At 39.1% G+C, this 16,984-nt stretch overlaps 1 protein-coding gene across 2 annotated transcripts in view; it reads left to right on the top strand.

Moving 5' to 3' along the window:
• USP3 (ubiquitin specific peptidase 3) overlaps positions 1-16,984 on the top strand; it is an 81,622-nt gene that overhangs the window by 5,711 nt on the left and 58,927 nt on the right. Inside the window, exon 1 of one of the 2 annotated variants that reach the window (XM_072962279.1) lies at positions 9,060-9,156. The exons of the other annotated variant lie outside the window; for it this stretch is intronic. Within the exon in view, the coding sequence (XP_072818380.1) occupies positions 9,153-9,156 (4 nt within the window). The 5' untranslated portion in view covers positions 9,060-9,152. Of the gene's footprint in view, positions 1-9,059; positions 9,157-16,984 lie in introns of those variants that run through there. 2 annotated transcript variants of the gene reach the window in all.

Raw genomic sequence — 16,984 nt, 5'->3', positions numbered from 1 at the left:
ATTTCCTTCTTTGCTGGAACATAATAGATTAATTTTGGATCCTTCAAACCAGATTTAGAAATACTAAGTTTCTTCTAATGTTTGTAGCTCAGTAAGCAGAACAGTGAGTAATTTAGTTTGTAGCTCATTGAGAAACTTAAATTCCTGTTTTAAAATGTAATTGAGTCCCTCTTCCATCAGGGAGTAATTTACAATTATGTTTCCCCCAACCTACTTTGTTTTTGAGTTTTCTCCCTCTTCTTGAGCTGTATTATGTTTTTTTCTTTGAAAAAAATGTTGATCTCCTTTGATTAAGTTTCTTAACCTATGGGTTTTGTGTTCAACCTAGGCGTTCAGACAGACTTGGGTAGTAGTTTATCAGTGTCCGAAGTGGAAAAAATGTCTATGGCTTAGTGTATTTTAATATTTTATATTTATTCAAAGCTCCTTTAAACGTGAGAGCAAATGCATTCTAGGTGTTTTAATAGAGCTTTTCTGGACAGATGGCTTAGAAGGAAGTACTTAGATTCTCAGCAGGGGCTAGTACTTTTTGGAAAGTGTATTTATGATGAAGCTTACCTTGATTGACAGCTTAGAATGCTGAGAATACCATTAACAACAGTAACAGCTTGTTCATCTTTCCTAGAATTGTTTTGTGCCAAGACCTCTCAAGATGCTTGGTGATTTGTAATAGTCTGTTTTGAGAACGTAGGTAAGGGCAGGTATCTTTCAGAATGAAAGGAAATTTATCTAAAAACTGTTCATTGCGATTGTATCCTGAAATCCTTCCGGATTGTTGAATGATCTTTGGCTTAGAAATTTGTAAACACAGATCATCTTTTAACTGCTGTGAGTCTGCAGATGTTAATATATATAGTAATTCCAGATGTTTTCTCATCTCTTAGTTTTACTGAGTAGGAGGAGAACTGAGAACAATATAAAGTAACTTCAAAGCCATTTGCTAGCATTTAATCCTGGCTAATTAACTACCTATCCTTGTAGTTTTTCCTGTTTCGTGCATTGTGAAACTGAGACAGAGATTAACAGTTGCTTAAAATGCTTGGGGGTATTAGAGATAGCCCAAAGCTTAAATTCAGATACCATTCAAACCATGTGTTTTAGCGTGCCTTTGTAAAAGCAGAGGCTTAATTTTGTCATCTAGTCACTTAATGTCTGATAAATTTAAAGAATCCCAAGTGTTTGGAAACATACATGAAATAATTCCTTTGAAGATTTTTGATGTGAAAGTACATTTTAAATTCTACATTTTGAAAATAATTCATTTTAAAATTCTGTATTTGATTAGTGCTTCCTCCCCCTGTTTGATTAAAATGCCAGCAAGTTGGAACAAGATGGGTTAGTACAATTTGGAAGAGAACTGTTTTTGAATGTTTTAATTTCAGTTCAGATCTAATTTTTTTTTTGTAGGCTGAAATTCACATTACTTTAGTGTAGATAAACCAACCTTCAGTTAGCTTTTGGGTGTTTTATAAACGTGTCTCTCTTCTTGAAGTTGCCCTGTCACATTCCTTCATTTTGTTTCCGCTAGAGGAGATTCTTCTTGGAGGTGGTTTGTTATGGGGTGGGGGAGGGAGAGAATTCTTAAGACAGGAAATTTTGCTTTTGCCTCTGGTAGCTCAGAGGTTATTTGAATCTTTGCTTTTAGGCAGTATACTTTGTTGATTCCATTTAGTTATATTCTAAGATTTTCCAATTGCATTTCTTATAAAAGTTAATTATAGTCTTTAGACTGCAGTGCTTAAAACAGACTTCCCTCCCTTCTTTTTTCTCCCCCTCCTTCTTAAAGACATACTGAAGAGTAGGTATATGTGTGCTATTTACAGATGTATAAAATGCAGATGAGTTTAGGAAAGCAATTTCACACTTTGAAAACTATTGAAATTAAACTTGGACATTGAAAAATGAAGTTCATAGTTGTCTTAGTGTTTGTGTTAAATACTTCACCATTAATCAGTGCTAGCTAATTACATTTTATAAGACTTTTGAGGAGGAAATTGAGAATTTATTTTGAATATGAACCAACTTGTGTCTTTGAAAAGATATAACCAACTGGATTTTATCTGGAGACTTGGTACTCTGCTTTAGGGTTGAGTAGCTCTATCCATTTTGAGTTGATGTTCTTTCCTGATACTTGTTTCTTTGTTCTTGTTGGGTTTAAGGCAGCCTTGTAGAAATCGGCTTGCCTATTTATCCTAGACCTGCCTTGAAGACCTTTATGGACTGTTCTTGTACTATCTCATCACCAGGACGAGCAGGCTGGTGATTAGCTGTCATGTCCCTGCAGGTTTAATGTAACTGGCTGTGATATTACACTTGTTTTAGCTTCTTTAGATCTTTGTCCTTACTGAACATGTTCAGATATTCTTCTTTAAATAATAGATTATTGTTCATTCCTTTGTTTTGAACATCTGTTGCACAGTATTGGGATAGTAAGATTTTTGGTCACAGTTTGTGAAGTTCATGCTGAAATTTCTAGGGAGCAATTTTTTTTCTTTTTGCCACAGATTGTTTCCCTGGGATAATTGATAGATAATATGTTGGAGAAATATTCTCATATAATATTTTTAAAAAGCAACTTAACTTAGGTCATCTGGGGCTGACACTTATATTGTTGATTGATATTTTTTATTTTAGTGTCACACAGTAAAATTGAGATTAGTTTCCATCTGAATTACTTTGAATGTTAATTGTGAGATGGATGCGAATGTGGATTGGGGAAATTGTTAAATGTGGATGGAAATGTTGATTGGAGAAACTGTTCTCTACAGCTAAAGACTCAAGCTTCACCTTAGGTGTATGAAGCAGCTGCCAGAGCTCTAATTCATGCTGTGAGAATTTAATTCCAATTTAATTTAACTGCATCAGTTTCATTTCAGTTATTTCAAGTGTTTTGTTTGTGTATAGTTTTTTAAGAGCCTCATTTAAGAATTTTTTTCAGGCTTTTGTGTATTTTTTATTTGAATAATTAATAGATATTTTGGGGGAAGTGTGGATCAGATTTTTAAATTGTACCTATTGGTTGTAAAAAAAAAAATTCCAACTCTTGGTTTTTGTTAAATAATTAGAACAGTTACTGGAGTTTACAGGTGCCTATTTTCTGTTACGTTGGGTTTCTAGCCCTTTAAGCAGAGTATAAACATGTGCCTAGTTTATGTTTTTTCTTTCCGTATCTTCATAAATAGACCCATTGATTTTAAAAGAATAGCTTCCCAGCACACCAGTGAGTACAACTGTGGTAATTCCCCGCCCCCTCCACCACCACTTTGTGCTTTAGTGCAACCTTTATTATATAACCACAAAAAACTGGGAAGAGAACTGTGCACTGCAGATACTAGACCTGCACTCTAAGTGAAGTCTTTGATAATAAGAGCTCCCTAACCCTCTTGATTGTTTTATTTATTTATGGAAGTGAGTGCTTCCTCTAAAATGTATATGTGCATCTTTTCTTATATTGCATACACTTTTGTTTTGAAATAATAGTTGTATGGTGTTTACATTTATGGCTTGATTCATTTCTTTTGAAAATCCCCCTGCTGTTTAAACATGGATTCGCTTACTCAGGTTGTTGGCAAAAGCATGGAATTGCATCAGATCTTGCTGTATTAAATAGATGGGAATATTAGATGCCAGAATTTTTCTTAAGTGATTCATGGCTTTTGTGTTCATTCTCTGTATCATCAGCTTCCTAGGGAGAGTTCTTTTTGAAACAATATAAACTCCTGGTAATTTTTATGTAGTTAATTTGTACCTGGTCATTTAAAGGCCAAAGTGGTCCATTTTGACTCTGATTTAGTCATCTGCTTTGACTTCAGTAGTTTTAATCCTTGTCCCCACTACCCTTTCCTCTTTTGGAGTTCGGGGCACAGTTCCAGCATTTAGCAGAAGACTGCAGAATAGACAAAGCATACTAGCTTCATTAGATGTTTTTCACCAAAGTGGGTCCGAACAGGTCTGAGTTTGTGATAGAATAAATGATTACAAATGTGTTTAGTGCTTTACAGTTTTTGAGACCATGAAGTTTCACATACCTTCTTTCTATATTTTATTTTCATTTGATGTTGAAAACTGATCTCAGAAATCCGTTTCAAAATAGAATAGAATGTTTGAGCCAGTGAGGGGACCAGTCTTATGGGTCAGAATTTGCCTCTGTGTAGGAAATCAGCAGGACCAGATGCCCTCTCTTTTCTGGCTCTGTAGGTATCTGGATTTGTTAACATATAGATGACAAATTTTGACCAGCTTTGAAATTACATTCTTTAGCAGAGGAAACATATCATTAGCTCTGCAAATTAGCCTTGTAGTGTTCAGGGAATTCAGTAGCTGCTTGGCCCCAGATGATAAACTGCTATTGTAATTTTTATTTCATGTAATAGAGTTTAGGCATTTTTTTTAAGATGAAAAAAATGGTTTGGGCAACTTCATGAATTGATATGGCTGTTACATCAATCTACTTTTTAAGATTAATTCATGTTTTCAAAAAGTTACACACACACACACACACACACAGTTAAGTCATAGTATCAAATGGTTTAAAATAGAACAGCAGTCTCCTCCGCCACCCCCAGTCCTCCTGTCCACAGACAACCACTTTCAGCTCGATTTAGTTTTCTCTCTCATATTTACCTACATGCATCTAAGTAATATACTGTTATTTCTTAATTTATCCATTTTAGGTATCATCTCTTGACATCTTGCTATGGTAAATGAGGACATTAGTGTTTGCATTACCCTCCCCTCTGCCCCTCTCTCCATTTCTCAGTATAATTAGATTACGATTTTTGATTAATATGGTGACTGCTTTTTTTCTTGCCTGGCATTTTATTTTTCCTTGAGTTAATAACTGCTTTTTTAAAAAAATTGCTTACTTTGACTTCTACACATTTTCTCCTGAATGTAACCTATAAATCTGTCAAATGTCTATGAGTATTATTTTCCAAGCACTTTAAACATGTAATCTCTTAGCTTTTTTTTTTTTTTTTTTTTTTTCTGAAGACCTCCTGTCCGGAGCGCTCTGGCTGCCATCTGAGCTGAGTCTTCTCTGGGCCAGCTGGACAGTTTTTATCCTGTGATTCCCTTGCTGTTCTCTTGTATTGGATCTCCCATTTCCTAGATCCCAGGTCTTTCTTTTCCTTGGTTTATTAGACCATTTTGCTGGAGTACATCGTTTAGCTCCCTTCTCGGGGGAGGCAAGCTTTTGACCCCATGCAAGTCTGACACTTTGAATTTACCTTTACTACTTGACTGCTGGACTGACTATTAGTTTGAAAAGATTTTCTTTTAGAATTTTGAGAGCAATGTTCCTTTGTTTTTAGGCTTCCAGTGCTTCTGTTGAGAAACCTGATGCCCTCCTGATTACTGTTCCTTCGTGTGGGTCCTTTTACTGTTTTTTGCTGGAAACTTTCAGGCTCTTCCCTCCAGCCTTGGTGGTCTGGAACTTCAGAACGATGTGTCTTCGCATGGTTAGTTTTCCTCTTGTTGCCATGGGTGCTCAGGGGACTTTTCAGTCTGCACATTGGAGAGTACACTCATCCTCCCATACTGAAATCTCCTCGTTGCTGCCGTTCTCTTTGTACAGCTCCTGTTAATTGAATGTTGAGCGCCCTGGGTGGAACTTGTAATTTTCTTATCTTTTTATTTCTTTGCCTTTTGGTTCAAGTTCCTGAGCTACTTCCTTTTTTTTTCCCCCTTCCACTCTTTCTATTGAATTTTGATGATAATATTCTTCATTTAAGGGCTTTTTCTCATTTTTCTGACCATTGCTGTTTCGTCCATTCTGCTCCTGTGGCTTTGCTATATCTTATTACTTCTGGGTTTTAGAGTTTGTTTTGAAGCTTTTCTGTGCTCCCTGCATTGTTCCTGTTTCCTCTGGGTTCCTCTGTTTCTTTTCAAAATGTTTCTCCCAGACGAGATGTTTTCTTCAAGGGTCTTGTTTTATCTTTGTCTATCTTTTCATAGAAGAGTGAGGCACTGAAAAGCTCTGTAAGTTTGTAACATTTGTCTGTAAGGGTGAGGCTTGTCTGCAGTGGGCTTCACTGTGAGGTTGGGGAGCAGGCTACCTTCTTCAATGGAGGAAGACATCTTTGTGGAGTTTTTTTGTTTTTTGTTTTTTGTTTTGCAGCATTTAGTTTTTCAATTTTCCATCTGGCGACTGTACACTTGGCCACTGATGTTCTGACATCAGGACGTAGGAAGTTCTGTGAATCAGTCGTTCATCACAGCCCTTGGACCCCCTTGTGTTCAGTCCCATCCGTACCTTTGCTGTCTGCTGTGCTCAGTGTCCCTGAGCCCAGAGCCCCCTCCCGCCTGCACTTCCCTCTGCCAGCACTTAGGGTGTAGCTTCCTTCACGCTGCTTAGGTTGTTACTGCTCCTCTAACTTCTTCCTGACTCTCAAAAATGTGTTGAAATCTTTTATCTGCTTTGCTGGCCTCACATGTTCTCTTTATCTTTGGGAGTTAATATCAACTTAATTTCTTTATTGTCGGGTTTAGTGGGAAATTAGGATGGAGAAGAGAGGGAAGCAAGAAGTTGGTCTGCCATACTTAATTTGGTGTCTATTTTTAAATGAAATATTTTTAATCTGGTTTTTAGGGCAAAGTGCTGAGAAATGGATCTGATTAGTTACCCTCCAGAGAGTTAAATCACTCAAACTGAAATTTTGCAGTACCATATTTGAGTAAAAGTTCAAACTCAGATTTACCTTCCCCAATGAACAGAGCAAAGTATTGTTGCTATTACCAGAGTCAGCAGAGACAGCAGATAAGCCCAAGGGTTTGACTCTGCTTGGGAAGCCAGATCACAAGCCAGACATTGGGTATGTAAAAGAAACATAGTTGTAAAGCCACTTGGACTACTGCAGTTAATATGTTGTACTATTTTTACTAGATTAGTTCATCATCCATCAATAAAGGGAAGTTAATGTCAGGTTTATAGTACTCTTTGGCTCTGCACGATAGTAATTTAACCTTTTCCCTTGTGTTTCATAATGAAAAAAAAACATGTTCTTAATTGGAAGTAAAGAATAAAATTTCTTTAATCTCAAAAAACCTTTTTATTTTGATACAGTTTCATACTTAACATACTTGTGTTACGTGTGCATCTTCTTTTTATCCACCCTCTTCCCACCCCCCAGCCCCTGCCCCCCTCCCCACTGCCCAGTAATTTGCAGACCTAATGCACCTTCATCCATAAATAGTTTAGGTACCCCCCCCCCCCCCGCCGCCAAGAACAAAGACTTTCTTTTCAGTAAGTACAGGATATTGGTCAAAACAAGGACATTTAATAACTAGTACAATAGTATTATCTAATGCACATTCCATACTCAGAGTTCTCCAATTGTTCCAGTAATGTCCTTTATAGCTATTTCCCGTTTTTTGCCCCCTCCCACCTCCCACAGATCTAATCCAGGATCATGCTTTTCATTTAGTTGAGATCAATCTTTAGTCTCCTTTAATCTGGAGTAGTTCCTTATCCTTTCTTTGTCTTTCACATCTTATTTTTGAAGAATACAGGCCAGTTATTTCATAGAATGTACTTCAATTCGAGTTTTCCTGATGTTTCCTTATGATTAGGTTGAAGTTATGCATCGTTTGGGTGGCAGTACTACAGAAGTAATGTGTCTGCTCAGAGCATCGCGTCAAGAGGCATGTGAGGTTGTTTGTCTCCGGTGATGTTAACTTCTGTCATTTTATTAAGGTAGTATTTGCAAGGTTATTCCACTGTAAAGTTACTCTTTGCCCCTTTATTATTAATAAGTAACTTGTAGGAGATGCTTTGTGATTTTATGGATGTCTTATTCCTCATCAGACTTGCACCCAGTAATTTAGCATCCATTGATGGTTCTTAACTGAATCAGTTATTACTAGGATGATTGCAAGATGTAGATTTTCTATCTCTTATTTCTCCTAAATATATATAGGGAAGAGCTTTCCTTTCTCTCCCATTTGTTTATTTATTCATTTATTTTATTAACATGGACTCATAGATTTTTATTTTATTCTGTGATCTCTGTTACTTATTTTGAGGCTCAGATTGTTTTAGATTTGGCTAGTGGGAGTCCCTTTAAGCCATAATTTTGAGATGCCCCCATTGTTCTTGGAGGCCATTCTTCCTGGCACAGCAAGATACTCCAGGCTCGGCCTGCCCTAGTCCTGAAATCAGTCATTTCTCCAAGTAGCCCTCCTTCTTTCTAGTGGGGAGTAAGATTTATAAACTAAGATTTCTCAGCAAATAAGAGCTAAGAAATATAAATAAACAGACATGTCTGTATCTCTGTGTGTGTGTGACCATGAGTTCATACAGATACCTGAACTCCAGTTCAGCACTACAGGTCTAGTCTTGCTCTTTCTGTCCCCATCAGTGAGAATCTGGTTCCCATTATCCTCAACATTTGTACTTGTTCGCTCAGTTCCATAAGCAGAGAAATTAGTTCCGAGCTGCTAACCCATACCTTATAACTAGAGATCAATATTTGTTTATAGTTCTTTTTGTCTGTATACTGACAGTATATGAAGTATTATGTTCAAAAGTTGTTTGGGTTAGTTTCCTTCCCTCTTTTAATACACTTATTTACTTGACATGCAGTTAGCTTCACTTGTTTGTGTTTGATTTCCATTTTAGATTTTTCTCCCACCTCATCCTTGCTGATTTTACTTTTTTATGTGTGTAAAACATGAGTATGGTCCTCAGAGTTAAAATGATAAAGAGTTAAAACTATAAACTATTATACCAAAAAGTGTCACCACCTGATCCTTCCTCTCATTGCTACCCATCCCTGTAGACAATCACTTTGATCTACCCTTCCTGTGTTTCTTTTTATTAAAAAAAAAGTACATGAGTATTTTCTTATTTTTTCTCACAAAAGGTAGCAAACTAAGTATATTCTTTTGGAATTTTCTTCTTTCATTTAATAATATATTCTGTGTATCACTCCATGTTTGTAGTAATTTTCCTTATTATTTTTAACAGCTTCATAGTACTCCATTTGTGATGTCACAGTGAATTCAAACATTCTCCTATGTTTGGGCATTTAGGTTGTTTCCAGGATTTTACAGTTGCAGACAGTGCTGCAGCTAATAGCCTTACACAGACATATATTTGTATTATTAGGTCTCATCAGGGAAGAAGAAAAGTTTAACTTTTTAATTGAGCAGTAATGAGTAAGTGATTTCATAACAATACTTCAAACTATTTGTCTGCCAGTCCTATCTTCCCACCTACTGTGATCTTACAAATGTATTTAAGGCTGTGGACGTGGAATAATTTATTGTACTTAGATTTCTGCCTGGGAAACCTTGAAATTCGAGAGCTGGAAGTGGCCTCGGAAGCGTTGTTAGTCTAGGTCCAGGTTCATTTTAAGCAACTGGCTATTCCTTTTACATGCTGATCAGTGCTTTTTACCACCAAGTACTCAGACCCAGCTGTTTCTAGTGCTTTTCTCTTTTAATTTAATTCGTGTTGGGTTCCTTCCTGTCCTGCTGTTAACTGGCTGCTCCCTGGGGTTATAGAATGGCAGTTGGATAAGATAGTTACACATAGGGTAGAAACAAGGGTTTGGGCGTCCATTTTCTCTGGTAGGTCTGAGCACATTAGTGAGTAGCATAAACTCAGGGGCGCATCTTGGATTCCTAGATAATGCTGCTGGCTCTCCAGCAAAAGACTCCCAGTCTTTTGTCCTAGCAAATGGGCATTGAGGTGGTGGTGGGGGACCTCCTCCTGCGTTGCCGGATAACCAGGCCAACACAGCTTCCCTTCAGAAGGGCCGTGAAAGGATTATGTATATGTTGAGATAATGATCCCCTCAACCTAGGGATGCCTGGAGCCTCCAAGCAGGTCACTTCTGGCCCCAAGATGACACCACAATTTATGCACATGCTCTATTCAGATGTTACCATTTTTCATGCATGTCCTGACATGGAAAAGGTTAGGAAAGTAGGCTAGAGCAATCTCAAATTAGCCTCTAAGAGCCAAGGACAGTGCCTCTTAGAGAAGAATTGACTTATTTAGAGTAGAAGGTTAAACCTACTGTCTGTAAAAATAAGCTGATCACCATATCTTAAATCTGGTGTGATTTGAGATCATTTCTGTTTACTTCTTTGCTAAAACAAAAGTTATAAATTGAAAAAAAATTTTTTTAATGTCTTGGCCTGAAACCCTGCTATATGGATGTTGCAATACCCAAGGTATATTTTGATTTTTTAGATTGGTGCGCATGATTTAATCTCTGTTCTGAATACCTCTCAGTTAGCTGTATTTCAGTATAGTTCTGACACCTAAGTTGCTTCTCTACTTACATGTTTTATCTGAGTAGTATCTCATTAAGTTGTCTAAACCTCCTTGCGCATCTCTCAAAATGTGCTTCTGAACTATTTATTTTACTTAAAATATATAAAATTTAATGATTCTGACATTAAGGTAATTATTATAGTTATCAATTTTGAAATAAGCTTATTAAAATAGACTATTTTATCTCATTCATTTAAATGTTTTAAATATAATTTAATTTAAGGTCAGATAAAAGAGGAGTTGCTGAGGGGTTTTTGCTGACTTTGGCGTAGATATTTGGAATGTTCTCTGAAGAGGAATTGTCAGCTGCAGGTCCTTTTAATGAGTGGAAACTCGGGGGAAAAGTTCTGAGAATTAGTAGTCATGGTATATGTGGACATACGTTAACTGCTTTGTATAGAATCGCAGTCGCCAGAATTAACCCCTGGCGGCCGTTTTACTCTCTTTAGTATATGTTTAAGGGAAGGGAACTGAGCGTCACTGGGTGCTTTCTGTTTGCTAGGCCTCTTGTCGTGTACGTGATACCACTTGTCTCATGAATCCCTTACCGTAGCCGTGCGAGGTGGCGGTGGTGTCTGTCCTCTGTTGACAGATGAGGAAGCAGGCTCTGGAACCACCTCCTTAAGGCCGTAGAGTAAGAGACTGGCGCAGCCAGCAGGTGAGCCTCAGACTGTTAGTTCTGGAGCCCGTGCTTGCTTCATTATGCCGCATGATCTCTGACGTGTTCCTTTTGGGTCCACAGATTAACAGTTACATCCCTAGTAGGGTAACCAAGTCAGTTTGGTACATTTTTGTATTAAAGAAGGAAGGAGTTGTTTGGCAGGATTAGAGGCCAAGGGCAGGGATCAAGGCCTCGGTGCACGTCAACCAAAATGACATGGAGCATAGTTCTGGTCACCATGCCCATCTCCTGCTTCCTCCTTCTGGGCTAGCTATGCACCATTTTTCTGAGAACTTTGAAAGTGTAAGTACTTCCTCAGAAATCCCGGGAGTCTGGTTAGGATGTGGGCTCTGAGCCAGCTACGGAGGCCTGGGATCAGACATTGCTGATAGGGTGTGATGAGGGTCAAGCCAGGCTGGCTGAGGACCACGTCAGGGCTCATAGTAAAGAGAGAACTGGAAACAGAGATGGAGTAGGGTGTTCTCAACTCAGAATTATCTACAGTCAGTTTTTCAAATCTAACCTTCAATAAGTGTGAGGCTTCCCGGAATGCTTCTTAAAAAGCATAAACCAGAGAGGCAAAAGGAAGGAAGGACAAGGCTCTGGAGCTTTAAATGAAGAGAAAAGGAATTCCTGCAAGTGCCAATGACACTTTTAAAAGAATCTTTATCAAGAATTTGGGAATAGTGTCTTTGAGATTTTTGAAGGTTGTTTTTACAATGTAGGGCAACATTAGAAGTGTGGTTTTGCTCAAGAAAGAATTGGGTTGTCACATGGTATTAAAATCTGGGTTTAAAATATTGATGGGATAAAGAAAGAACCGGTTTCAAAGGATGGTGGCAGCTTAGTTGATGATGGGCTGCCATGCTTTACTCTCGTTACCTCTGTTGCAGAGAGGATAGTCTAGTCTTCAGTTTTGATTCCTGTAGGGTAGAACCTCTTGAAGGTTCTCATCCTCACTTCTACTAAACAGCAGCATCAGTCATTCCAGTGAGTTGTTTGGCAGAGGTGAATGGTGGAAGCTCTGTCTCTGATGCTCCTCCTCCAGGTGTCCTGTTATCTCTTGCTGCGTAACGAACTGTCCTACATCTTAGTGACTTACAGCAACCCTTTTATTTTGCTTATGATCTTAGGATGGGTCAGGAGTTCAGGAGGAACTTGGCTGGTGTGGTATCGGCCAGAGAACCTGAGGCTGGAGCATCCACTTCCAGGATGGCTTCTTAAGTCACATGTCTTGTGCCTGTGTGTCCTGGTCTCCGTTTCTGCCCCTCTCCCTTTCCCACCTACCCCTCCCCTCCCCAGCCTCTGTGGTATATTCTGCAAGGTCTCTCTGTGTCATTTGGTTTCTCATAGGATGTTGGTCTCAGGGTGATTAGGCGTCTCACGTGGTGGCTGGCTTTACGAAGAGCAAGCATTCCAAGCAGTAGAAAGAGGAAGCCGTCATTTTCTGAAAACCTAGACCTGCAAACTGACACGCAGTCCTTTCAGCCATACTCAGGTGGTCAGGGCACTGGCAGAGCCTGCCCAGGTTGCATGGAAGAGGACGCAGATGAGCCTCTGATGGGAGGCGTGTCAAGGACTTTGAGGTCATCTTTAATCTGTAGTAGGGCCTTTAAACAGAGACGAGAGAGTGACTATGAGAAATCCTGAACTGTGACTTTACCAGAAAACAATTTACTCATCTAATGATTCAGGAGAGATTAACATTGCTCACCTTGAATAAGAATGGGACCGAGGCAAGAGAAAACTGCCAGAGGAGGAAGGTGGAGAAGATTGCCTTTCCTACAAGATAAGCTTTATTTCACCACTGCCTTCCTACCTTGGCCCTGGACGCTGGGCTCTGTGATCTCTGAGTCCCAGCCGGCCGCTTCTGACAGCTGTGGGTGTGGGGCTCATGCTCAGTCTCCCAGCCCTGCCTTGGCTCCCTTCCTGGGCCCTGGGCACCTCCGGTTGCTCTGTATGGGAGCTCCCTTGTTCCCCTGATCCAGGGAACCCAGTGCCCACTCCCAGAACGAGCAGCCTTGGGTTCGGGTGATTGAGCGACAGGCAGTGGTTCTGGCTGCCCTCGGGCTGCTGTGGCACTTTTGGCATTGCTCGGTGTAGCTGGCTTCCCTGTACTACGTTATGGCCGAGTCTCTGTTCTCTCTATGTGACGTTATCACTCTTCCCCACTGTGATTTCAGAAGATTCAAGTTGAAGACAGCAGAGACTTCAGGACTTTCAGCATAGAATAGGCTTGTGAACATACAATTCAAAGAGCATCCGTGGTATAAAGATTATATACCTTTTTCCAAACATTTAAAAATACGTCAGTTGGAGGGTAAGCTGGGTTACTCCTAGAATATGTTTCTACTTACATATGTACTGGAATATTTATAGAATTTTTATGCTAATTCTGCCCTGTCCTCCAGTTTCAAGAGGAATAACCATTTTACTACTGATGCTTTTATGGAGAGAGAGAAAGAGAAAGAATTTTGAATAACTGCTGCAAACATTTTTTCATTGATCATGTTTTTACAAACCTGTAGAGCTGTAATCTTGGATTTTGGTGGATCTTACCACATATTTAATAATTTAGAATAAGTTTGTTTCATTAGGACAACATTTTAATACCAGTATCTTTAAATTTAAGACATTTAAAACAATTTTTTATTATAGAAGAAGTAATGCTTTTTGAAAAAATTCAAACAGTATAGTTGAAAGTAGGTCCATGTGGGTCTAATCCCCATCCCATTCTTTTTTACGTGGCTGTTAGCATGTATACACCCTCCTAGACTTTAAACATTTTATATACAAGTATATAGTATACACAGAAGCACATAGTGTGGAATCTTTTTGAAGCAAAATGACAACTTTCTGGACTTACACTGCTTCGCAGCAGTCCATACCTTCAGACACCAAGTTTGAGTCCCAGTTCCGTCACTTACTAATGTATTAGCAAGGCATACAACCCCTGTGCCTCAGCTTCCTTACCTATAAAACAGACCAAATAATAGTACGCACTTGCTTGGGTTGTAGAGAGTTAAATGAAATAATAGTTATAACAGTGTGTAGTGGTGGTTGGCACATAGTATGTACTAGATAAATACTAACCAGATAAAAATGAACTTCCTTTAACAAAAACACGTTACGGATGTTTTCTGAAAGAGTTGCTGATCTTTTCGAGTGTTGCACTTTAAAACATTCTCTGTGTTGCGGGTGGGGTAGTGTTCTGAGCCTTACTGTTGTAGCAGCATGTCTGTACTGGGTTTGTACAGCGGTTCCACACGCTTCCCACCCTCGCTGTTGCAGTGAGTTGCTGTTACTGATGGGCAATGAGATGGGGATGTGTTTGCCTTTAGATTATACTGATTAGCAATTAATCTTTTTGCTAAGCCTTGAAAGAAAGTAAGGAGAGTGGAGTTGGAGGAATTATATCTATAGGGGAATGACGTGATTATTTAATCTACGTTTTGCTTTATCTTCTTTGAATAATTATATAATTAGAGGGGACCTGCTAATTACCTAGTCCTCATTTTATGGTGAAGAAATTGACCCAGAATAGTAGTGAAGTTCTCCGTTGTATCGCTAGTAATGGTGGGCCCAGGACTGGCATCCTGGTCATCAGATCCTCCCTTTCTGCATCTTTAAGAAGCTCAGGAGCCTCTCTACCAGTTGAAGCCGCTGTTGAATAATGGATGCACTATAAGTGGCTTGCCTGTCAGTGCTGTGTGCTTGAACTGTTTTTCTGTAGAGACAGTGACTAAGTTGTGTCATAAGCACTAGTGCGTGGTGTTTTACAAAAAAAAATTTAGAATTCCAGGAGAATTGTTGATGGGCTTTGACTATCACATGTATTCTGTATTATTTGGTTCTGTGTAGTGAATACTAAGGATATTGAAGACCAGTGGTTATGTGGGGGGAACATTACACTCAGTGAGGGTGCCGCTTCATCTTGTGAACACCACTCGAAAACGTTCGTGGCTAAATAGGCCCCTTTCAGCACGGAGCTCCCTGGTTTTCTGCCCTTCTCTATCTCTTGATGAAGAAGCAGACTGCTGTTCTCTGGAATGTAGATCACTTGGTTGCCTTCCCTCTGCCTCTGTGCCCTGTCAGTTCTCACCCCCAGGTTTCCGGGAGAGTTAAAGCTTGGGGGGGGGTGCGGGGGGCTTTAGGAAAAGGACATGAGTGTGAGCGTGTTTTGCAGGCTGGGCTCCTGCTCCTTTGTGGGGAATGGCCCTAGCTCAGGAGAGGATCAGACTCTCCACTCCCTCCCAAGGGGCGCTGCCGCCCACTTGCAGGGCTTGTGAAGAGGAGGGGAGGAGAGCAGGGCTGGGGAGGCTCCTGAGGCTGAGGCTGCAGCAGGAGGAGGGGAGAGGAGGGAGCTCGACAGCACCAGCCTCCCAGGCTGTGAGGCCCTGGGGGCTGAGAAGGGAGACACCCAGCTGGGGTTGGAAGAATCTAAGTATATGGGAGAGATGGCTGGAGGAGAGTAACTTTGAGGACGTTGTATAATCTGAGCGAAAGAAGACAAGACTGTTTATGAGATCCAGAACCCTGCTATGGCCACATGTAGCTTGGGAGAAATACACTGCATGGCTTCCTGGCCTTGACGTCACCTTGAAGTGTAATTAGGCATAATAAAAAGAGCCTTTATAAGTTTTCAGACTTACCTTTTTGAACTTCTACAAGGTTCCATCCTTTTTATCCTCTCTCATGTACCAGCATTTAAGATTAAAACAATAAAAAGCTTCAGTTTAATATTTTTATGTTTTGCTGAATAGATAGTATATTTATAACTTAAAAACATTTTATTGCCTATGGTTTTATTATATACACACACATGCACACACAATATAATATTTCAGTTTTATTATGATTCTTGTAGTGTTTTATAGAAGAGCCTGGAAAATTCTAAGGCAGTTTCCATAGGAAATGTGTTCATTCTACAAATAAACTTGAAATTCGTCTGTTATAAGTGGAGACTACCTTTCATAATAAGATATTTCCTCTGGCTCCAAGTCTGGCAACACGGCCTCCCTGACCGTCTCTGGGCTCTGGTCTGAGGACGAGGCTGATTATTACTGCGCCTCATATAGAAGCGGTGGCCCTTTTGCGCAGTGGTTCTAGTTCATGGGGAGGTGAGACCAAAACCCACCCTGAGCTCACTCAGCTCTTCTCTCCCAAACTCAGGCTTTCATATTTTTCTTATTAGTTTGTTCTGAAGTAATTAGAAAATTAAATAAAAATTTAAAGATTTCATGAAGAAAAAAAAAGATATTTCCCGCTAAGGTGATTAAAATAAATGATTTTAAGATTATTTGTAGTATTCTTTTATTCATGCTATGCTCTTCTTAGTTTTTCGAGATTTTAAAGTAAAAAGATAAATTTAAAAATTGAGGGTTAAAAGCCAATATTTTTCATTCTATTCTTGGGTACATCTCTGGATAAGGTGTGTATACACAGAGTGAAAATTCTCCAAAGCAATGTAATGAATGGCTTCAGAATGCCCCATAATACCCATTGCTGTAGCTTCCTGGCCTTCAAATGTTTCTGGTGGGAAAGTATTAAGCTCTCAGAGAGTACTGTCATTTAAATAGCCAAAATCAGTTGTCCTAACACACGTTGTCTTAATTTTCTTATTGTAAATATTTATGATAGAAGAAAATGGGTTCCTTAACTCAGAAAGTGAGGTCTTTTTTGAGATTTGGTAAAAGGCACACTTATTTCCAATGTTCTAGAAAGTCAGTACTATTTTATTTCCTTTTATTCTTTGTCCTCATCCCTGTCTTAAGTGCCTATTTATTTATTTATTTGAAATGCAATTCACATAATATAAAATTAACCATTTTAAGGTGAACGGTTTGATTCAGTGCATTTAATACATCTACACCTACCACCTCTGTCTTGTTCCCAGATATTTTCATCACCCCAAAATAATTGCATACCTATTAAGCAGTTACTCCCCATTCCTTCCTCCCCTTAGCCTTAGGGTACCTTTTTTAAAATTTGAAATTGAGAAATTAAAAAAATTAATGAAACTTTGTGTTATAATTGATGTA

The sequence above is a fragment of the Vicugna pacos genome, chromosome 6 (assembly GCF_048564905.1).
Source record: "Vicugna pacos chromosome 6, VicPac4, whole genome shotgun sequence".
NCBI classification, from domain to species: Eukaryota; Metazoa; Chordata; class Mammalia; order Artiodactyla; family Camelidae; genus Vicugna; species Vicugna pacos.
Note: the sequence above shows the minus strand (reverse complement) of the source record. Positions and strands in the feature narration are given on the sequence as shown.